Source organism: Mustela nivalis (genome assembly GCF_964662115.1).
Source record: "Mustela nivalis genome assembly, chromosome: 8".
NCBI classification, from domain to species: domain Eukaryota; kingdom Metazoa; phylum Chordata; class Mammalia; order Carnivora; family Mustelidae; genus Mustela; species Mustela nivalis.
This window is the reverse complement of record NC_139027.1, coordinates 62,579,376-62,602,918: the sequence shown is the minus strand read 5'-3', so window position 1 is coordinate 62,602,918 and position 23,543 is coordinate 62,579,376. Positions and strand designations below refer to the sequence as shown.

The 23,543-nt window shown below is 40.0% G+C and overlaps 1 protein-coding gene across 1 annotated transcript in view; it reads left to right on the top strand.

Moving 5' to 3' along the window:
* LOC309871387 (uncharacterized protein) overlaps positions 1-23,543 on the top strand; it is a 574,873-nt gene that overhangs the window by 405,434 nt on the left and 145,896 nt on the right. Inside the window, exon 5 of the mRNA XM_082744364.1 lies at positions 6,122-6,227. Coding sequence (XP_082600490.1) covers positions 6,226-6,227 — 2 coding nt within the window. The 5' untranslated portion in view covers positions 6,122-6,225. The remainder of the gene's footprint in view (positions 1-6,121; positions 6,228-23,543) is intronic.

Sequence of the window (23,543 nt, the reverse complement as noted above, 5' to 3'; positions counted from 1 at the left end):
GTTTTGTAGCAAGCTTACCCACCCATGTAGAGTTGGGTGGTTGGTTTATCCTAAATTACAAATGTCAGATTTGTAAAGAGTTTGGTGGCATTTGTTTTTGAAGTCCTTATAGTCCTGCCCACCTTGTCTTGTGCCGAGGTGCCACTTATGGGGACGTGGTAATAGAACCAGGGCCACAGGAACCTTATTGCCAGATAGAACAAGACACAGGGTAAGGAAGATGCCAGAGTAAGCAAGGGGCAAGAGAAAATCAAATGTATTACGTGCCATTTGTATCTGCTTACTTTGAAGGCATTTAATCGGGGGCAGGGGGAGGTGGTGGCAAGAGTAGTTTGGGGCTGGAAGGCACAGCTATGTATTTTTTATGTGACATTTTAGAAACTCAAAGTCAACGCTGAATCCCTCCACTGGCATCTTTCTGGCCTCCAAGGATCGGTGACACAACACATTTTCTGCTCTTCAGCAAGCTCTGCTTATCCCCACATGGGCAACCGTGTTTCCTTCAGGTGTCTCCTGGGGCAGTGAGCCCACTAGTGGCAGGGAAGAGACACCTAATATTTCAAGTGGTGAGTTAGACTGACAATGGTGATCAGACTTATTTCACTATTTCTTGAGAGTCTCAGCTTATCTCTTACTTCCTCCAGGGACCCTTCCCTAACCCCACAGAACTGTTCCCTTAATGCTTATCAAATGCTAGTAGCATGCCCTAAGATCTGGAAGGGTAGGGACCATGTCAGTCCTATTTGTGGCCAATCTCTGGTCCCTAACACAGTGGCTGACAATGCTGGGCTCTTAAACATGTATCAGGTTATTAAGTTCACCTAGAAGCGTTGCAAAATGAATTCAGTTGGTCAAAAGCTGGATAATTCTAAATAGATCACATTCAAAAACAAAACAATGTTGGAAATTTACAGAGTTGTCATTAGAAAGTGGAGATCTGGCAGGCCTGTCAAGAATAAAATGAATCTCAGGCACTTCCTGGTTTCTCCTTTCTGTGTCCTTTCTCCTTTTCCATTCTGGTCCCTCTCAGTCTCTGTCCTCTTTCAAGCAACCCTGTTCCTATTATTCTCATCCCTTCCATTCCTCTCCTTTGCCACAAAGCTCCATCCCCTCCAAAAGCTGCTCTTCAAAAGCTGCCTCCACTTAACCCTAGTCCATGGGTGTCTGTGCATTTTGAAACCTGGTTATATCATAAAGAAAGGGAAGTTTTCTTTCCCTCAGCTATAGTTGTGGGTGTTGGTGGGCTTCTGGGCAGCATCTCCTGGGCACTCTGGAATCCTGATGGCACGCTGGGAGAGAGTGGGGCAGGGTGGAGGACTTGGGTTAACTAGAAGACTGAGAAGCATTTCCCTTAACTGATTTGTAAAGTGAATCAGGCATAGAAACAAAGTTGAAAACAGAGCACGGAAAACAACTCTTCTATTCTCCCAATATTTTCTTAGCTCTGAGTCAGCTGGTATTCTGTCTCAGAGTCACGGACCTTTCCCATCTCTGACTATGAGAACACGTCCAACTCTGAGCCTCTGCCTTGTGTGCCTGGCAGTAGCTGCCACACTGTGTGTTATTTAAGAAGCTCCATTTGGCTCCATGCTCGACAGAGGAGAGGAACATATGGCCTTGACTGTTAAAAATATTCATGAGTCATGTTGCCCAGTGCTGAAGTACAGCCACCTCAAGGGCAATTTTCCAACAGCTCATATTGGTTTACAACATGGAATGAAGACCAGATGAAGTTCCAGGAGGTATTCAGAGGAGACAGAATGCAGTGACGCAAGTTAGAATTTGGTCACTGTGCTGGGTAGCATGTCCCTTCTGGAAAGAGGCATGGAGTGTTAGTAGAATATCAAAGTGAGGGATCCCACTCTCTGGTTCCATTTATAGAGCCAATGTTCTGCTAAATCCTTCTGTAGAAAGAACTTGAGTAAACTTGGAAGTAAGGGTTACTCCATGTATTGACTCCTAGTGATTTTCTTCTTCCCATGACCACCAAGAGCTCACCTTGCCTCATGGCGTCTGCTAGGTCCAGGATACCACATGCTTTAACTCCCATGCTGCTAACAGAAGATTCTTTCAGGGATAAGTGTTCATGATTTAAAAAAAAAAAAAAAAAAAAAAAAAAAGGTTATGGCTTTTAGGGAAGTTCTGATTGTGGATTTTTGTTACTGTTTTGGTTGTTGTTTTCATTTTAACATTTCTGAGGTTTCTACAGAAGTGGTCCTGAGTGTGTTTGGCTTCCTGGGGACATTTTATGTGATTTGTCAAACACCAATATTAAAGAAGCACAGTCAGAACGACTAGGGCTGGGAGATAAAATGGCTTAGCTCTCAGATGGTCGAAGAGTAGACAGGTGGGACGTCTATAATAGTTTCATGATTTAGAATACAATGTTCTATTTGCCCTCTATCCTTTTTTCTATTGTAAATTAATCATTAGAGGGTTCTGTCTGAAACACTTTTTTTTCTCACTGTGTATCCTGTTTCAGCCTGCCCCATGCGGGCAGCTGCACCTGACTGTAATTTGGGGAACACAAATTGCAGTGGTTCAGCACTTCGTGACTCCTCTAATAAGTTAATGTCACTCCCATCTTCCGGCACAATTCAATTCAGAACGCTTGCGATGTATCATTAATGCATTAAAAAAATGTTGTGTTTTTAGACTGAATACCTGGAATTAGTTGGGAGCCTGACAATCCAAAACAGACTTTTTACCGTGCTTGGGAGCCCTGAGGAAGCAGTTCTTGTTTAAGCATCTGCGTTATCAGAGAAGCCCAAATACTTCAAAGGTCTGTGTAGGATGCTCAAAATAGGCACCTTGCCAAACAGAAATTGAAACACATATACATACTATACTGTTTGCCTTACAGAAATTAATTTTCAGCCAGCAGCACCTAGGATTATTTAATATTTATCTTTAGCAGCAGGAAGATGAATCTATTATTTTATGAGTTGATTTTGTTATTTTACCTGAGTGTTTCAGTCAGTCTTTATGGTGGGAGACACTTATGGTCTCCTCTATGCCCTGCCTGTTACCCTCTTCTTAAATTATTATTATTTTTTAAGTATTCAGAAGCAATGGGAAGATTCATTTCTTTAATCATTTGATTTCCCCAGTCAGTTCCCTGGGAAAAAATGATTAGATCCTTTCAGCAATCTGAATAAATGTTAAGATCCAGGGCCGTATCCGTTGAATGGAATCCGTGATGGTAGTAGGTGTTGAAAGAACAGTTTTTGGGTGGCAAGTAAAGACATGGAATTCTAGAGCTTCTCTTCACCTTTGTGACCTGGGAGACATCTCTTAACTTTTCCAGACCCTCCTTCTCATCACCTGTACTTAAGTAGGTTAGGGTCAGTCGTCTCTATAGAATTCTTGCCCCTAGCGATTCATCATTCTGAAATGCCACGTGGTCCCACAGTTCCTCCTCCTCTTGCTGAGAGTCCAAAGGGTTGTGTGTCATGTTGATTGTTTGTGCCTGTGAAATTAAAGCACCACGAAAGGAATATGCCACTGTGTAGAATAACAAAATGACTGATAGAGTGTCAGGGGGACTTGAGTGTATAAAAAGCCACAATATTGCAAAGTACCTTGTAGATGGGAACTGTTAAATATCAATGGAGCATTGCTGTGTCTGCACCGTCAGCACTTCCCTGTGACCACAGTGAGGGAGATGCTAAAATGTCATTTCATGGACCACATTATGTGCTGCTTACGATGAATATTCTGGCCATGGTTTATTACATTTTTGATAAATTGTAACTTCTTGGACCCAAATTTGGTTAGCTTATCTCTAGTGCCATTTAAATCTTAAAAGACTGAATTTGCCCCAAAGATTTAATCATCATTCAGCAGCGGTCTGTAACCATGTGGTACTAATTTAAATTACTGTAGCAATGGACAAGTCTCTATCCAGAAATTAATAAATGCAATTTATAAGGAATGTTAAGTAACAACTAACAATTTAATGCTTTGTGAGTTTCAGCCAAACTGATTAAATAATTAAAACAGATTTCCAGGGATAGGGGAAGAGATTTTACCATAAAAGAGATAAACAGTTTGGGAATTGTATGCATTCTTTTAGACATTTAAGATAATTAAATCCAAAACCTATGTTAAAATAACACTGAAGGTCTGGTTTAAATCAGTAGTGGGAATTGCTAAGTTAAGAGTTGAACACCATCCTCAGTGTCTGCCCCATTGTTTTAAATAAGGCATTTGGGGACTCTCAGAGCACTGGGTCAGTTTATAGAGCATGCTATTGGTAGAACAATATTGGTCTCGAGTACAAATAAATGTATCAAATGGAACTACCTTCTTGCCATGATATTTCTAGGCTTTTACTGAGCTAAACTAGATGTTTAGAATCATCTCAGAGCTATCATACAAACCTAAAACTTTCTGGTTTTCAAATTCTTATTTGTTTAAAAAAAAGATAAAGGAATTTAGAGATTATAGCTATTTTAATTGAATATGTAATAAGCATAACACGTAATTTTTATGGGCTTCAAAGAATTACTCTTGCAACAAATTATTGAATGCTTATATATGTACAATACAGGTATGTCTGTGATATAAAGATTGATAAAGGACAGAAACACACTGTTTTCTGATTAATAATAATTTAATTTTGTAATAAGCAGATGGGTAGTCCCCTTGATAGAAATGACTTTAGGTTACCATAGGACATACTCCTTTTAAAGATTTTTTTTTTTTTTTTTTAAGAAAGAGAATGTGTATCACGCAGAAGCAGGAGGGGTAGGGGCAGAGGGGGTAGGAGAGAGAATTCTAAGCAGGCTGGATCTCAAAACCCAGAGATCATGACCTGAGCTGAAATCAAGAGTCAGACTGCTTAACCGGCCGAGCCACCCAGGCACCCCAAGGATAACTTTTTAAGTGAGCTTCGTGAAGGGCTCAGAAGGTGCTCATCATTCATCCCTGTATCTGTAGCCCACCAACCCTGGTGGAGAAAGACCATCTAACTACTGTGTCAGGGCCTGCTACCTAACTGTGTGAAAGCTGGGTGGTATTTCCAAGTGAAGTGGAAATGTGAAAACTATTTGAAAATCATCCTTTAGAGGGATACATAGTTAGTGAACACTAGTTGGTTGAATTTTCACTGAACTGGCCAGCTGTTTGGGGGTTAAGTAGATGCTAGTTGAATGTTCTGTTGTCCGATAGGTTTGGAGTTCATTACCTACCAAATTGAAGTTACCACACTTCCCTTTAAATGTACTTTTCCTTATGTGATAACCAATTACCCTGGTATGCCTGGGACTGAGGGGCTTCCCAGAATGTAGCTCTCTTAGCACTAAAACTGGGAAAGCCCAGGCAAACCCAGATAAACTGATCACCCTACTTTTACCTTATCCTCTTGCCTCCTCTCTTCTCATTAACCATACTTGCACCTCCTCAGTCATTCTAGATTTCTCCAGTTCTTTTTCAACATTCAGATTTTCACTGAGGTCCATCAAATATTTCATCCCTTCCTCTTTTCCAGACCTCTTGTTATTGCCTTGGCTCAAGCAATGTCATGATTTTCCTAAACTATTAAAACAACTGCAACAACAACTATTAAAACAACTGAACACCCCACCTCTAGACTTACTCTCACCATAATCTCCCCATGACCCAGCTTGTCAGATATTTTAAGATGTCTATTCACTTTCTCAAGTCTTCAGTGTTACTTATTACATAAAATCCCAATTTATATACATGAGATAAAAAAGGCTCTCCCTCCGTCATCTGGTTCCTGCCCAAGTCTCCAGGCTTACCCCCATCTGCCTTTCTTCTTGAACTCTATTCTCTAGCCACTTAGATCCACTTGGAGTTTCACAGGGGCAGAATACTAATTTATACTTGTACACCTTTGGCTATATGTTCTCTTTTAAAAATGTCTTTCCCAGTCCCCTTTTCATCTCACAAACAGTGAAAGACCCAGTTCAAGCATCACATTCCTTTATCCAATCCTTCTACCCCAAAGTAAAATTGACCACTGTGCATTTTGTGCTAGTCTGAGCCTTGTATACTCATCATGGACCTAAAGACACATGTTAAAATTATTTATTGAGTAGTAGTGGATATATATATTTGGTGGAGGAAAACTGATTTTATTAATATTTATTTTTAGGTTTTGGTATTAGGTCTGATGTGTATCAGACCCTGAAATGCTCGTGGAGTGAATGAAGAATTTCTGTCGGTACATCATGGGAACTATACAGAGACAGCAATGCAATGTATGTGGTGAGTCTCCAAGCACTTTGATAAGGCCCTTCTCATATCACCTAGTTGAAACTTTCAGTAGCTATTTACCTGTTCATCATTTCACTATCACATCATCTGTTTGCTCATAGAGCTTTCCAGAAACAAATTTTATGTGCACAAGTTAGGAGAGTAGCCATTTTATATCATTTTTTGCTTATGCTGTAATAGTTTTGATTCAAGTCTAACAAACCCTGTTGACTACCTATCCAACATCCATCTCTCTGTGCCACCCCACATTTTATCCTTCCAAACAGAATCTTGTTCATTCCACGGTCACCTTTCCTCTGCAGTACTGTGTGCTTCTCTTCCCAAGGGGGTGCTCCTGATCAGTCTAAGGCAATCCTAGTTCTCCTATACCCCAAAACTACCTAAAGATGGCTTGAAGTTCTTGTGATACAGTTCTGGCATTGAGATGTAAGAGGAGTCTGTTGGAGATCTTTTGGAAAGGTTCCCTCTTACAAGAATGGTACCCAGAAAGAAATGGTCTCTTGTTCTCTGGATGTTGTTCTATCTATATATGACACCTATAACTACTGTGGGCATCTTGTGACATTGAGGGAAGCCAGCCTTTAAATGAAGCCAACACTGAAACCAACATAGCAGAAAAATAGAATCCAATTCTCGACATTATTGTGGAATCTCTGATCCTACCCCAGCTACAGCCTCAGTCTCCTAGACTTGTAATTATGTTGCATGTGGTTGAGGGTCTCATAATTGACAGAGACAAGTTTATCATTGTAATCTGAGAGGGCCAGGGCCATTTGTTAATACATACCATCTGGTACTTTGAGGTAAGGATAAAAATGTGTAAAATATACTCAAAATAAAGGCAAAAGCCAAAATGACCACCTGAGAAGATTCCAGTTCTACTATTTATCAGTAACTATTTTGAATGAATTAGTTGATGAATGGAGGTTCTGTTCAAGGAATTATAAGTGCTTATCAGGAACAGAAACTGCAAGGAGTCATAACCTTTTTCTATATGAGCTAAGGGTGTCAATAGTGAACTGACTTAAATTACTATACAATAAAGAAGAACATAATGGATATTATGATAGTGCTAACAATTGAACATTTTATTGAGCAACTACTACGTACTAGGCACTGTTCTGAGTCCTTCCCAAGAACTTTTATTTGCATTAGCTGTATTTTTTCTTTCAAATATTTTCCTCACAGGCCACTTCATGACCTATAAATACTTACATACCACTACACTTACATAAGTCTCTCTCAACTATCCATTTGACCCAGGCCAGGAACCTCAACCTTTACTTGTCTCTCACCCCACTTCTCCTCTCACTTGTCAATTTTATCATTCTACCTCCAAAATTTTTATTGCATAAGTTTCTCCTGAGAGAAACAACTTGTCCAACCTTAATTTAGGCTCCATCATCTCTTCTCTAGACTACCATAGAATCCTCCAAGCTTATTCTCGTGTCAACCTATACCTTACAGTTAAAGTCAGAGTAGTTTTCTGAAACACTATTGTTTCCCTGGCACTCCATATTTGAAATATTTTAATAGTATCTCTTCCTTGAAGAATAGCATCCTCAGCTCTGCTGTAAAGGTAGGTCTTCACAATCCTGCAAACATGCTCCTTCCCAGTGCCACCTCTCATCTCCCCTCCCCAGTGCTCTCTTCTACCTAGACTGGAGTAGTCTGGACCCTGAGCATGTGTACCTCCACCACTTGGTGACTTTGTATATAGTCGATTCTCTCAGTGTAGAAGGTCCTCTGTCCCTTGTCCAGGTAATGAACTTCTACTACCACAGAGGCACATTTCATAGCACATCAAAACTATTGTACTGTCTTGGTATATTTGTTTGTAATTGTGCCTGTTCCCTTCTCTGAAATGTGAGCTTTTGAGACAAGGAACTTTGTCCCATTTACTTCAATATCTCTAGTACCATAGCTGACACCGTGTCCAGTACTTAACCAATGTTTGTTGCATTAAGGCTATTGTGATGGAGTGAACAGAGTATAATGGGAGCTCTGAGATGGAGCAACTAGAAGGGGCTTTTATTCATTCATTCATTCAACAGTTATGTACAAAATACACATTATGAGCCAAGCATTCTTCTAGGCACTGGACATAGTGAACAAACAGAAGAATATCTTACACTCATGGGACATAACATTCTATTTTACTGGGAGAAGACAGAAACAGTGTGTTTGGCAAAGAGTCAGTATCATGAATGAATGAAAGAGGTAGGAAAGAAATACAAGACATAAGGAATGGTAAGGGCCATTGACAAACTGAGCATCCTATGACCCACCCAAGGGAATTTACTTAAGATCACATTAAAACATCTATAACAGCAGCTATGCATGGCCCAGCCACTGAATGTATTTGGGAGCCAGAGTTAGCCCATAGCCTACCCCTTTGTGCTCCATGTTGCAGAGGCATCTTTGTTCCAGATCTTGTTCCTTGAAAAAGCAGGGAGAGGCAGTAGATCCTTGAATAGTGGCAGAATATCCTTATTAGTTTGACTCCAATCTACCTTAATAACAGCCTCTCACTTTTTCTTAGCCTCTTTATCCTATGCTTATGGCTTAATTTTTTTTTTTTTCAACAGCCACAAAGTTATCCTGAGAAAATAGTCCACTTGCATTCCTTGGGAAGAATACTCTTGTACTTGGAGATCAAAAGCTCAGCAGTGAGAGCACCAAGGGGCAAAAAGAGCATGGGCTCCCTCATACCAGATTCAGAAGCTTAGGTGTATTAAAAGCAACTTCTGCAGACATTCTTTTTGGGGGATAGGAGAATAAAGAATTGTGCCATTCGTATGTATGTGTATGACTAGATTGCAGAAGAATAAACTTCGTAATATTTTAAAGTTGAAAGGCATTTTAAGGTATCTCTAAATTAACCCTTTCCTTTTGCAGACAGGGAAACTGAAGCTCAGGAATTAGCAATTTACCCAAAGTTGTACACCTGGGATATATTAAAATAGAACGAACAGTTGACCATCTACTTCTTCCCCATGTTAGCAGCCAAGGATTTCAAACAGTAGAGTTAGATTGAAGGCTCTGACCAGTAAACTGTAGGTGTTTTTCCAAATTTCTGTGATCTAAATGGCTAGCTCTTAATGAGGAAGAGGTCTGTGATAGAGGTAGCCAGAGATGGATTATAGTTGATAGAAGATGTGAGGATGGTGCATGAAATGTGTTTTACTCTAGGCAGAAAATTAAAGCAAGAGGTTTGCAGAATTATAAGTTCTCAGGGTGTGTGGGAGAATAGTACTATTTATCCGTTAAATTATTTATTCATCCAATTTATCTATTAAATTATTCATTCATTCATTCATTCATTCACTCGGAAGTGTTAAAGCCTTACTATTACTTCTGAGCTATGTGCTGTGGAGGACACAATGTGGAAGAACCCTCCTCCTTCTTTGGGCTCTTTGGGTTGGGAGTTGTTAAGAGACATACCCCTGACAAGAGGAGCCAGATGTGCAGACAAATCATCACAGTGCTCTGTGCCATGGGAACATGTATGTCGTTCCTGAATAAAGGGAAAGCCTACCTGGGTGCTGAAGGCAGTTTGCCCCAAGTCCAGTGCTATATTAAAAATACTATTGCACCTTCCCTAGTCATCCTAACAATGCTGCCTTTGTACTAATAATCCTCTGAAGAATCTTTCTCCCTCGAGTAAAATTAACCTGCTTAGAAGAGCTTATGAAGAGATTCTCTGCTTCTTTCAAAGTTACAACTCTTGCCAAGTGATGTACCTTGTGTGTCTGTGACACTGTTCCCGAAAGGACCAAGGCCCCTGAGTCATAAGATGGCAGTCATTCTCTGCAGCCATTGGCTCCCGAGGAGCAGGCATTTCCATCCATCTGCAAAAGGAAGAAGAATTAGCCGCCTGCTTGAATCAACCGTATGTGTGTTGGTTGGGAGTTGTTAAGAGACATACCCCTGACAAGAGCCGAGTTGCCCAGCCAGCTTCCCTTTATCAGATGGGCCAGTGCCAATCATCATTGTTCTTGCAAGGTGATAGCAGGAGTTGTTCCCCGTTAGAAGATGGTGGCATTCTGGCAGGGTCACCATGGTGTTAAGATGCATAGCATTTGTCAGGTTTGCCTAGGACTTCTGGAGGTTTAGTTATGAAACTTGTTAATTGAGCTATAAATATAGCTGCAGCCTTTGCCTTCCAGTAAGGCAGTGTGTTAATTTGGGTTTGGCAGGGGGATGGTGCAAGCTGCCAATGTTATGTTAGGATTAGTAACGTGCAGTACATTTTAACTCCACTTCCCCATGTGCCATGCTTCCTCCTCTGTTTGTTATCTTTCTGAGGGAAGAGAGAAGAAGAGAAAGCAAGCTCATCATCATGGGCATCTTACGTTAGGGATATTTATCTGCAGACCTGCTTTTCACCTTTCAAGTCTTCAGGTGGAGGGAGTTTGAAAGATAAATGAAGAAAACCATGTGCACACACAGCAGAGGGCTCAGACACAGCCTTCTGCCCTGAGATTAGAGCAACCAAGGCTGCCAACAGGCGGGGTGTTTGCTTTTGCTTTCCCCATCGTCCCCCACCCCAACCGCTCTCCAAAGTTTGGACATCCCTCTGTGCCTTAAGGTGAACATGATAATACCAAATACATGTCCTCCACAATCAAAATATGTTCTCCCTTCTTTTTACACACATGAAATTACATGTAGAATGGAGTGGGTTTGTTTGCTTGTTTCTTCTTCAAATACTTATCAAAGTATTTGTGCACACACAGCAGTGTGCACATCACTTGCTCATCTCAAGGAGAAAAAAGTACATGGATTTTAAACTGTACATAAAAACAACTTTGGCTGCGTGGTTTATGCTCATAGGGGAAAGAAAAGGTGCTGCAGAAGCAGTCATACCATGCCTGCTTAGAGACCTGGGGAAGTATTAGTTGAATGAATAAAAGAGTGAATGAATGGGTGAGTCTCAAGTAAGTGGAGTGAAAGAATGGTTTTTGTAGATTATCCAGTCTACCATGTCTGCTTTATTTTCTTAAAACACATCAGTGACCTGGAAATAGGCTGGCAAAAATGGGAATTCTGGTTTTTGGCAGTGTGATAGAGGACAGAACTCACTTCCAGCTAAGTGGTATCAGACATTTAATTTTTTTTTTTTTTCCTGAAGCACCTGGCTTGAGCAGAAATATGAAAGAATGTAGAAGTCTATAAGCCATGTGGGTCTCCCTGGAGACAGTGCTGATTGCATTTCCCTGGTTATGATATGTTAGAAATCAGCTTGAACTAAATATTTTTTGTTTTTCATGTTGCTTTCCCCTTCATGGGCATGTCTCTTACCTCTGAAAGGTAGACATTTCCATTCCTTTTTGGGTTTTGTTTATTTACTTAGAGCCCTATGTTTTTCTTTTTTGTTGGGTTGAACTTTAGAAGTTAAGATGTTATATCATGGATGCAGAAATGTGCTCAGCCCTAATGAGGATGGTGTTAATTTTTTCCGTGTTTTTTTACAGTGAAACTGTAGCCTGCCTCAACTACACCAGCTGTTAATTGTATTTTCCTTAAGTCCTTTTGATATTCATTTGAGATGCATTTTATAACCCATCTGGTAACCTTGCTGCTAACCAACAATTATAGTCTGACATCTGAATACAAAGAATTTGGGACAAGCCACAGTTGTACATGGAAACTTTTAAAACAATGTCTCCCTTAATATATTCTTTACTAAAAAACATTGTGAAGAAATGATTATAGCCTCACTAACTTCTGACATGCTAAAAAAAAAAATGCCTGTTCATTCTTTGGAAATTTGTACCAACTTAGTGATTGGGAAATTGAGAGAATAATAATAATAGTAAAAAGGCACAGAGTATGCCAGGAAGCCAGCCTTTCCCCTGCTTCATCCCATTCACGAGCTTGACACAGCCTGGACCAGTATTAATTCCAAAAGTCTGAGGTGGACAGAGAGTGGGTGCTACTCACATTGTGCTTAGTTTGGAGACTGAAGAATCTGGAATCAAACTGATAGGATTATTAGAGTATGAGGCAGGACTGCTATGGGCAGTTGTGGGTTTTTGTACTTCGGCACTAGGCCGAATAGGCAAGTGTGGGCTGGAATCTAGCCCTGGTACTGCTTGCCAAGCCGTGTGCTCCAGCCTGGGGCTGCATCAGCCGGGAGGAAAGGGCCCTTCTGCAATTCATCTGCCAGGGTGGAGTGCCTTTTTGTAACTCTCACAAAGATGCACTGTGTGCTAAAGGTGGCCGTGGCTGGAAATAACTGTTGAGGGGGATCTCGTCTTCTCTATGGCTATTGTGTATCTGAAACTCTCCTGGGTTCTAATAGTCTTTTCACTCAAGCCCCTTTTCCCCAGCTCTACTGTGGGAGGAGGAGTGACTTATCCAACAGGGGCATCTGGAAAGAGATTCGAAGCCTGGGTAACTCTGCCCCCATTCTGCTTGACGTATTTTTAGGGAATCGGCTGCCTGCAGAGAACACACATAGCATGGGGGGGTGTGTGGAGGTGATGGGGAGAGGGGAAAAAAGACCTGGTGCAGTCTAGTGTCTCCAACTCTAGGAAGCTCTCTTGCTCATATTCCCCAACTTTGCTTTATTCAGGAGAAATGTTGTAATTTGCACTGGGCCCGCCATGGCTCACTCTTTTTTTTTTTTTTTTTTAAAGATTTTATTTATTTATTTGACAGACCGAGATCACAAGTAGGCAGAGAGGCAGGCAGAGAGAGAGGAGGAAGCAGGCTCCCTGCTGAGCAGAGAGCCCGATGCGGGGCTCGATCCCAGGACCCTGAGATCATGACCTGAACCGAAGGCAGCGGCTTAACCCGCTGAGCCACCCAGGCGCCCCCATGGCTCACTCTTTTGTCTTCATTTTTCCCTTGGTTCAGAATTCAGGAAAAGGGTGCTATTTGTTGGGCTTGCAACAGGATCTTATTGAACATACAATTCCCCATTTCCCTCCACACCCGTACATATAACAGAACTGTTCTAACCAGCAGAAGCCATGAACTGGTGGACACTTGGCCAGATTCAGCCTACATCATGTTTTGTTTGGCCCACAGAGTATTTTTTGGAAATAATGGCACAAATATTTAAAAATGGGAGATTGCATATCCACATCAAGATTTCTGGCCCTTCTTAAACAATAAAAACGGAAAAGCTGTCCACACTGGGCCGGCCTTCCTACATGGCAGTAATCAGCTAGCATTGTATCCCTTTTCTGCAGGGCTTACTCTCCAACTTTCCTTTGTCCACTCCACTCTCTGTTGGCTCCTGGGCTGGGGCCGGGTGTCAGCTACCTACCTAGCATTACTCTTACATGGTTTTGTTTTGTGTTGAATTAAACAAATGTCCCCTTATTCTTATGTCCCTTTTAAAAGTTGATGGGAAAGTCTCCATTTCTGAAGACATGGGAGAAAAAGCAAATGCCTTTCTGGAACCATAGATTATTTCCATATGTTTGATGTATATTTTTTTCTTGGATGATTCACACATTATGCTACCTACCTGGCTCCTATAGTCAGTCTTGATTTTGTAGACTTTTTTTTTTTTTTTTTTTTAGTTTTTTGGTCTTTATTTATTTATTCATTTTTCAAAATATAGCCAGTGAAAAAGACTTTGCTGCTCCTTTGGCCAATTCATTTTACTACATGGAAGCTCTTCCTTATCTTAAGCTGGTACCTGCCCCCTGTACTTTGCACGTGGCAATATTGGCTCAGCATATAATGTCAAGTAAACACATATCCAGCTAGAAGTTCTTAGAATTGTTCACTGATATTTCTTGTTCTTCTTCTGGATGTGGCAGAATTTTACTTCCTCCAAACCCTTGAAGTTCTTGACTGATGGGCCCTTGCTTCCACTTGGCAGTTCTCACATTTGAAGATCATTCCTTTGTCTTCATTTTTTGTTCCCTGGGATAAAATTCCATTTCGTACATACTTGTATGTTCTCTAAATATGTGACAAGGTCCCTTCCCACTCAACTGTAAGAAAATCTCTCTTAAAATAATCATTCCTATGGTCAATTCTGCCAACAGCTGCAGAACACTACAGAACAGAGTGAACTCTGCCTTGAGACCAGGAAAAGGACAATGTGACCCACTCTTTATTTAAGATAATGTCACTTGGGGCCTGTTTGATATTTTATCTGTTGTATAGCCATGAGTTTTTTTTCTGATAGGAGTACCAAGAAACATCTTGGAGAGCACAGTTGCCATCCAAGGCTGGGAAAAAGTATGGGTAGCCTTCAAACCTTCCATTGAGTTCCTGCCATGCTTGAATGTATCCAAATTCTCCTTGGATTTGCTGGAGTGTTTACTTTTATCTCTAAGCCTAGACTTACTTGGGGGGAATGAGCTCTAAGGTTTACTGACTAGCTTATAAACAGGTTCATAATCCCTTTGTTAGTGCTGAATAACATCTTTCAAAATTCTGGAGATAATCTCTGGTTCTAGTGCTCTAATCATTTTTCTGGCTTGAACTGAATAACCTTTGATTCCCTGGTCCTACCAACAAGAGGCTGTCTTTTCCGTTTGTAACAATTTTTACACATTTTCAATAATTCATGAAAATTGAAATAATATTTAGTATATTGTAGTTTTAAAATAAATTCACATACATATGTCTTCTTGTCAAAGTTAATGTCTCCTTTTCTGTTTCTGCCTGAATTTGTGTTCGGGTGGTATATAGAGTGACAAGGAGCAACTAAATGGGAAATACAAAGTAGAAATAAAATCCCTGTTGCTTTTCCCTGTAAAACTGACAGGCGCTCCCGTCTCCCTAGCCTTTATCCAGTCTAATGGAGAGAGAAAGGCTGAAGGTTCTAAAGGTCAAAGTAAAGCACTGGCTCATCATGGATGTCCCACCAACTTGGGCAAAGTACAGTAGAAGGAACTTGAAATTCAGCAGTAAGAACTTTCTAGCTCCAGCTCTGAAGGTGACAAAGCCATTTGTCCAAGCTTCACTTTCCTGGTTTGTAAATCTCTCACTCTACCATCTTCACTGAGGTAATGTGAGGGTCAGATTCAGTATGGGAATATCCCTTTTGAATGTGCTAAGTTGTTTTTATTACTGTTCTTCCAGGCTGCATGGCAAGTAGAGACATGTTTTATAGGGAGGGGTACGTTTCCCAGAAATGTTTTGAGTGGCCCCAGTTGTCTTTCTACCCCTGCGATTTCTCCCTCCATAGCCCTTTACAGGACATAACCCCAATGAGTGATAGTGAGGCTTGTTTCCTGTACCAGGTAATCGTCACTGCTCTCCCTGCTTCAAATTGAACCCCAAAGGAATTCAGTATCCCTGTGTCCCCCGTGGGTTTTTTGTTTTTGTTTTTGTTTGTTTTTTTGCTGAGTTTATGTGGGAAGTCCCTGAGGTCACAGACCCTAGAAAAACTAATGTCTGAGATGGAGAGACGATATTGTATTTAGGGACTATATTATATTGGGCTGAGCTCAGGCATTGGACTTTTGTGGCATGGTGTACCTCAATGGAAGGACCATGACACCAAGGTGCTAGAGGGACCCCAGAGTGCTGCGGGGAAGGGAGGTTTTGAAGAGCCAACAGTAGGCCACTTCACCAGAATCTCTTCTCACCTCTCTTCATAGTAGGATGTATCATTTCATCGCAACTTCCCACCCAGGAATAAGTTTTATTTTGTTTTCTTTTGTTTTGTTTTTCATCAGATAAGCATGATTTAAGGATCCCAAGAACAATTCTGATAACTGGACATTTGGTCAGTCATATTTTCTTTAACAGGGAGTGGCTATTTTCCAGTTTATATTCTGGATTCTTAGAAGCTTCTACTGTGTTGCTTTTAAGTAGCTTAGGGAATCCACTCTTAGGGCCATGTAGAAAAACACTTTTCTGCCAAGATTAGATTTCTGAGGTGGGAGCGCTTGTAAATTATCGCTGCCTTCTTATTTCTCATTCAAAAAAATGAGAATTATTCTGAAGCAGACCAGCTATGTTGTGGACTGAACTGGTAAAGGAAAAAGAAAGAGGGTTTCAGGTAATCCAGTCAATCCTTTCTGGGAAAGCAGAAAACGGGGGTATAAATGAATCAACAGATATTACCCTTTTATGTGCACTCCCATCTTAAGTATATTTGGTGTATTAAGAATATATAAGCTAGAGAGGAAGACTTTGTGATCTATGTCTCAGATTTATTTCTGCTCCCTGGAGTCACTGCTTTACTAACCTTGCTCTGCCCCACATCATCCTTCATCCTTCCGAAGTAAATAAATGGAGTTCTCTCCCCCACCCCTTTTTTTTTTCCTTAATTAGCTATCAAAATTTGAGGTGTCACCGAGACTTTGAAGGCCCCTGTGATCTGTCTTAAGAATGTGGGGATTGCCCCACTGTCCTTGACCAACTTGCCCCCCTTTCGTCAGCGGTCACCAAGATACATGCAGCCACACACACGTTTTTCTGCCTGGCTCCCACCGCCCGTTCCAGAGATGGCGGAGCTCCTGGCCTCTGTTTGTATATAGAGCTGTCTGAAATGCATTCGGGATCTCTTGAGGTGAAAAGAGTTATATAAACAGAGAATGTTATTATGGATTCTTACTACAGATGGAAATGACTGGGTATTCTCAAAATAAATAACATTTCACATTTTTATAGCTATGTAACATAATATGCATGTGTGTGTGTGTATTTATATTCTTTCCATCTTGAATACACAGCCTCTCCTTCCTCAGCACTTGGATAAGCCATTCATTTTGCCTCCTGCTTTTTTGATTCTCTTCTTAAGAATTCATTTAATTGTTGCCAGCGTTTGGGGAGTGAGGATGAAGCGGTTATAGGCTTCCTGCTAGCTCCCACCAGATAAGCCTGCCGTGGCTGTAGCAGTTAGGAGAGCTGAATGCTGAAAACACTTAAGTTCTGTTTTTCCACTTCCCCTCTAAAGAGAGATCAATCAGCTTGTGGCTCAGCATAATTACAAATGGAAACTTCCTAGAAGAGATGCCCAGAGTTGGAGGATTCAGTGTAAGGCACCTAGATTCAGAAGTTGTTTGTTTAGATATTTTGGGTATCCCCCTCCCCTTTTTATTGAATCTGCATATTTATTTTCTTTGAATTCTAGAGGGCAGAGCATGCCATGTCTCATTTACATTGATCTACTCTCAGTAAAACAAACAAGTGAACGTAGGTAAGCGAATGATAGGATTACCACTTTCATAATGGTGCTATTCCCACAAGGAAAATCTCGAGTATTGGGACCCTATGCCTAGGGTTTACAGAAAAGAGCAAAGATGCCAGAGATTTATCCTGAGCCAGGGAGGAGGAAGATTGGCATCCACAAGTCCAGGCAACACAAGGCGGACAACAGCTGGCTTTGCCAGCTCCACCTGGCTCCCATAAAAGACTGGCTAGCATCCTTGGCAGTGGCTGGTGGGAGAGGCAGACAGAAGCCAACTGCCCCGAGGCTGGCCAGTTCTGGTGGAAGGAGGTGGAGGATGGAGAGGTAGCTGGGTGAGAGGGCCTCGGGCCCTCAGTATGGTGCTGAGAAAATGGCTAACTTGGGGGAATTCAGGCCAATTAGAGAGTGATCCTTTCACACTCAGCCATCTGGAGATGCCTGCAAGGGGACTGATTCTCCTCAATGGTAACTTCCAAATTTTAAGAGGATCTAACAGAATTTTAGACTAAGACTTACTGAGTGCCTTATACATGAACAGGCTCTTCAAGAGGTGCTATGGTCAATAATAGGAATGACCACAACAATGGTAAGAACAAGGGGATGATGATGATCACTAGCCTTTGATATGAGCACTTAATAAGTGCCAGATTCTGTTATGTCCATCAGCCCTCACCATCTTACTCCTCACAATCTTCCATAATACAGGTATCATCATTATCATCCTTATTTTACAAGAAGGAAACCAAGATTTAGGGAGTTTAAAGAGTATCCCCGGAGTCATAGAATTAGGTGATAGCTGGGGTTGGCACCCAAGCAGTCCAGCTCTTAATCTGAATCCTGCACTATGTGGAAGAATGTATGGTCTGTAGTTAAAGAACTAGTAGTCTAATGAATAAGGTAGGCATGAAAGAAATACATGGTATTGATGAAAATAATCCCATAGTAATGCACTCTACAACAAAACAAATTCAGATATTACATGATTGAATACTGGACTTTATTACTGGCTTCAAACTCACCTTATTCAGAATTGACTGCATAATAATTTAAGGTTAAATTTTTTGGACTCCTTGCAGAGTGATGTGGATGGGTGTTACTGTAGAGTAATACTAACAGTAACTGATTTTCATTGGCTATGTACCATGAAGCCATTAATTCTAGTTCTTACAACCATCAATGAAAGTAAATAATGTTATCCCTGATGTACAAGCCATGGGGCTTAAATGATCTGTTTATAAAGTTCAGAGTTAGTGAAGTGGCAGAGCTGGGATCAGAATGGAGACAGAATGATACCAATCCAATGCTTTCTTCACTATGCCATCCATATTGCCAGTCCTCAAAAAAGTGGGATGTATGAAAAGACTACATATGGTACACAGAGTAGGAAGTATGTTTAATTGTATGGAAGGAGTTTTCATACAAAAGAGGAAGCTGACATTTACTGAGTTCTTCCTATGTGCCAGTCACTGAACTGAGCACTTACCATGTATTCTTTCATTTAATTTTGTGAAAGCCAAGTCAGGAGTTTATTTTTCCAAATAAACTCCAAATTTTCCAAAGAGACTGTGGGGAGATATATCTATTTCAAACAGAGGGAATAGTATGGGAGGGATAGAGGCATGAAATATTATGGTGTGATTGTGGGAATTAAAATCATTTTGGTATTATGAAAGCATAAAGTACACTACAGAAATGGAGTATGTCAGGGGCAACTGGGTGGCTCAGTTGGCTGAGCATCCACCTCTCGATTTGGGCTCAGGTCATGATCCTTAGGGTCATGAGATCCTACCCCATGTCAGGCTCTGAGCTCAGCAGGTAGTCTGCTTGAGATTCTCTCCCTCTACCCCTCCCCCTGACTTGTGTGCACAGGTATGCTTGCCCTCTCTCTTTCTCTAAAATAAATAAATCTTAAAACGAAACAAAACAAAACTGGAATGTGTCATGTGGGGGGAGGGAAGATGGGAGCAACTGAAGATGACATGTAAAGATAGAACTCCAATGACACTAAAGAGGTTCTTGGAGCAAGAAACATGGATCTTTCCTTCTAGATATCAGGTAGCAGAGTGAAGGGAGAAACAAGTCTAGGTAAATAGTTTTCCTAAACAATCTTAAAAAGTAAAGCAATGATCCCATTTCATTTAAGCCAATAAGAACCAAGTTCCCATAGAAAGATGAAGGAATTTAGCCAAAATTACATTTTTTTTTTTTTTTTTTGCTCAAAAACCACGTTTGTTTTATACCAACTTGTTGTTGCTTAGGTAGCTTAGTTCCAGAGATTAGAAAGGAAATGAACACAAAGAAGGTGGACAGAAAGTGCTCAGCAGCTTCAGACATGCTTGTCCAAGATTGCCCTCTTACCAAAATTAATTTCCTTTTTCTTACAGATTTGTATTAGAATTCCCAATAATTACCGTTGCCACCATGAATTTTTTTTAAATGTTAGTCAAGAAAGTCGATGTTATAAGATGGAGTCTTACAAGAGCATGAAGAAAATGACCACTTCAAGTAAGGATGGAGCTTCTCTAACTTCTTTTGTTAGTTTGGTTGCCACTGTTTAAGTTTAGAAAGTAGGGCGGCCAAGAATTGCTGGTGCTGGTCGTGCTTGCACAATGACACCCAATGAGGACAAAAATCTTACTAGCAGTCGACTTGCCTAGTCCCAACACTGAGCTGTCTCCATCTGGAGGAAAGGATCCATTTTTCTACCCATACAAAAGCGCCATATGGGTTAGCAGAAGCCACCCTCAGGAAAGAAGGAAGCATCAATAAATTGGCAGTTCTCATCAAAAGTTTGATTTAGTCTCCACAGTTTAGATCAAGAAGCACCACTGTAACAGTTGTTTACATAATTTGCATATGTGGTAGCATTTCACTTCAAATTTAATGGTGCTTGCCACCTCTACTCCAGGTTGTTGTTAACCTTCCCATGCATTTGATGTTCTTGATTTGAGGTTGTTTTGCTTGGTTTTGTGTTTGCTTTTATTTTGTCCTAACGAGAATAGAAAGAGCTGTGCTACAGGGGTCAGAGAATTTACTTTTCTACCTAGTAGTTGGCTGAACATTGCCATGTTGGTTACTTTCTCAGAACTCCCACTCTCTTTAGCTTTGACTTGTGCCTAATGATAACCTGCTTCACAAGGGTGTTTAATGGTTAGTCCCTGGATTGGAAATAAGTGCCAAAAAGTGGTGGTCATTATCTGATTATCCATGTGCTACGTAGAAGTAGTCAAGATAACACGGGTACATCTTCACCCAGCCTGGCTTAGAACTGCTGTTACTCCAGATCTCTGACAAGACAGGTTTACTCCAGGGACAAGTAGTGGATTATGGATTCAAAATGGGGAAGTTGTGAGGGGATGCAAGGGCCAGTCTTCTGGGTGGCCTGACTCCACACCACCTATGGTTTATATTTTTTGGATATTTTTATATCCCAGATATATTTATATTTTAAACTTTTCTTTGGTTGAAATCTAGTTCATCATGACACTATTTTATTAATATACCATGTGATGTATAATTTTATGTTAATTTTACATATAATATGTATTTAGATTAATTTTACATATAATTTATATATAGTTTGTATTTAGATTTTATGTTAATTTTACATATAATATGTATTTAGATTATACATTAAAATAAGTATCTACATTGTCTCCTTCAAGTCTTTCCCTCAAACATACCTTCTCAGTCTATCATAATCACTCAGAATAAAATCCACTTTCCTCATATCACATCTTCTCCTCCTTTCCTACTTTATTTCTACATCTCCTCATTATTTATTACCCTTTAACATGCTACTTACTTGTTATTTTGTTCACCCCCCAACACCAGAATATATGCCCTATGAGAACAAAGATTCTGTTCTTTGTTTTAATAGGCTTTTCCCAGCACCTAAAATTTAGTAGGAGGTCAATTTGAAAAAGGAAGTTATATTATTATTGCTTTTCTGCCCTAATTTCCAGGATCTGAAAGCTTATTTTACATAAATTTGTCAATAAAATGCTTTTTCTTTTGGTAGTTAAGATACAACTCCACACACGGAAGCTCTAATTAGCATACTCAAAAATTACACTTGGCCCATCATTTATTAAAACCAGAGTAATTTCCCAATTGTCCAGAGCAATACATTTTCCCTTGGGATAAGAGGTCTGAAGGTTGCTTTTGTCAATTTCATTGAAAGAAATAAAATTTAAAAGTATGTCTTCCATCTGTGATTTTCTTCCCACAGTATTAGAGACTTCTAAGATTGTAATGTCAATCTAAGATATTGCCTAATAGATAGTAATTAAAGACTTCAATCTTGACACAAACAATGCAGAGATATTGCTCTGAAAGGGTAAAGAAAAAATGAAATCCATCTGCTCTGAATCTCTCAATGTGAAAATACTTGTTTATAAATTGTGAAGTCCATATATATGTGTGTGTGTGAATGTATGCTGCTTTTTCAGTAATGGTTATTTCAAGCGAGTGAAGAGCTTTACTTTTGTCGTCTATGCATAACATTTGTATGAAAATAATGAGACTTTTTGGTGACTTAATTGATCCACTGAATTTTCAGATGCTAGTTATATAGCTAAGGCAGATGAGGTGACAAATATTTAAAAAAAATTTTAAGTAATGTAATGGAAACACAAATAAATTACAGTATGTTTGTGTAAAGGAATCATTTAACAAGACAACATACAGATATGTGTGGGTTGAGGGGGAAGATGGGAAGCTTTCTTATAGGGAAATATAAAATGGTACATAATTCAAGATCACAGACAGCTTAATCACATAAATATAAATAGAGACTACTCATTTTATTTGTTGCCTTCTTGCTTTTATATTTTATCCTGTAACTTTATTTTGTTTAACAAACAGTGATTTTTCTTTCTCTCTCCTTGAGTCACTATTTTTCATTCCTGAGTTTTGGCGGAGGGTAGGAGGGCTGGGAAGAGGCTTAAAACATCAGTAAGAAAATACGAAGGACTGAGCTATCTTCGTCTTTTGCAGGTTGTAACCTGTGTTTATTGTTTTTTGAGGGGTTAAAATACAACTGCTGTGGCATCCAGAAAAAGGCAAGCATACTGGCTGATTCTTGTGTGTAAGAAGCATTTCAGCCTAAGCTTAGTGAACTTCCTGGAATGCTCCCCTCGGCTGATGGAAGCTGAGCTTGTGTTGTAAGCAGTGCATATTATTGTATAAAATTTACTGCAAAGGGGAGTGATATGAATAGAGAATGTATACAGTAGCTTACTGTGTGCTAGCAGGTCTTTTCTGGGCTCCTAAATGTTAACTGGATAGTAATGTAAGTTATTACACTCATTAAATTAGGCCACAAACAAGTCAACAGTGATTCAGCAAAATGGCTTTGTTTGTATAGTGCAAGGAAGTCTGATAGATATCCAGTCACACATTTATGGCTAAATGGATGAAGATTTTAACATTACAGCCTAATAAAAACCCCATACTGTGTGATTAAATAAGAGGGAAAGCAGTAAAAAAGAGAACGCGTAATGACGGTAACATGTAGGTCAGTTACAATTTAATTGTCATTGCACTTCATTGCTAACATATCAATTCTCTGCTGCTTAGCTGAGCAGAAAACAACAACTTAACATGTACACTGGGCCCACTGACGAGTCGTCAAACCCCCACTTCCATCACCTGCTTTTGACTACTTCCTTAACAACCACATGAAGTCTTCCTGCTTTAATAGGATAATCTCGCTGAAAGCTCCTGCTGACTATTTCTTCCCATGCTCAATGCATCAATGATCAGTAAATTTACTTCACACTCTACATAGATGCTAAAATTAGATTGTTTGCATTACAACTTTCAATACTTCTGCAACAAGAAACACCTGCCTGCAGATTTATATTGTTTTGTTTAATGGTTTAAAATAAAGATAGCCTCACAGTGGTGATACCTTGATGTACTATATCGGAGGCGCACAATGGCTGATCATTTTTCTTACTTATCCAATTTGTACTGTATTTCTTGCCATATAAGGTATAGCTTCATTATCATTAATTGCAGCTTTATAAAAACCGAGGAAGTATTTATTCTTGCCAACTTTGCTGCAATATTACTTATTCAGTGCAACTAAGAAAGGGAGGGGAGTAAAAAAGCACTGTATATTTAACTTTTGTTTCCCCCTGAATCTGGATAATTCACACAGATCTCAAAGGGGCTTTGG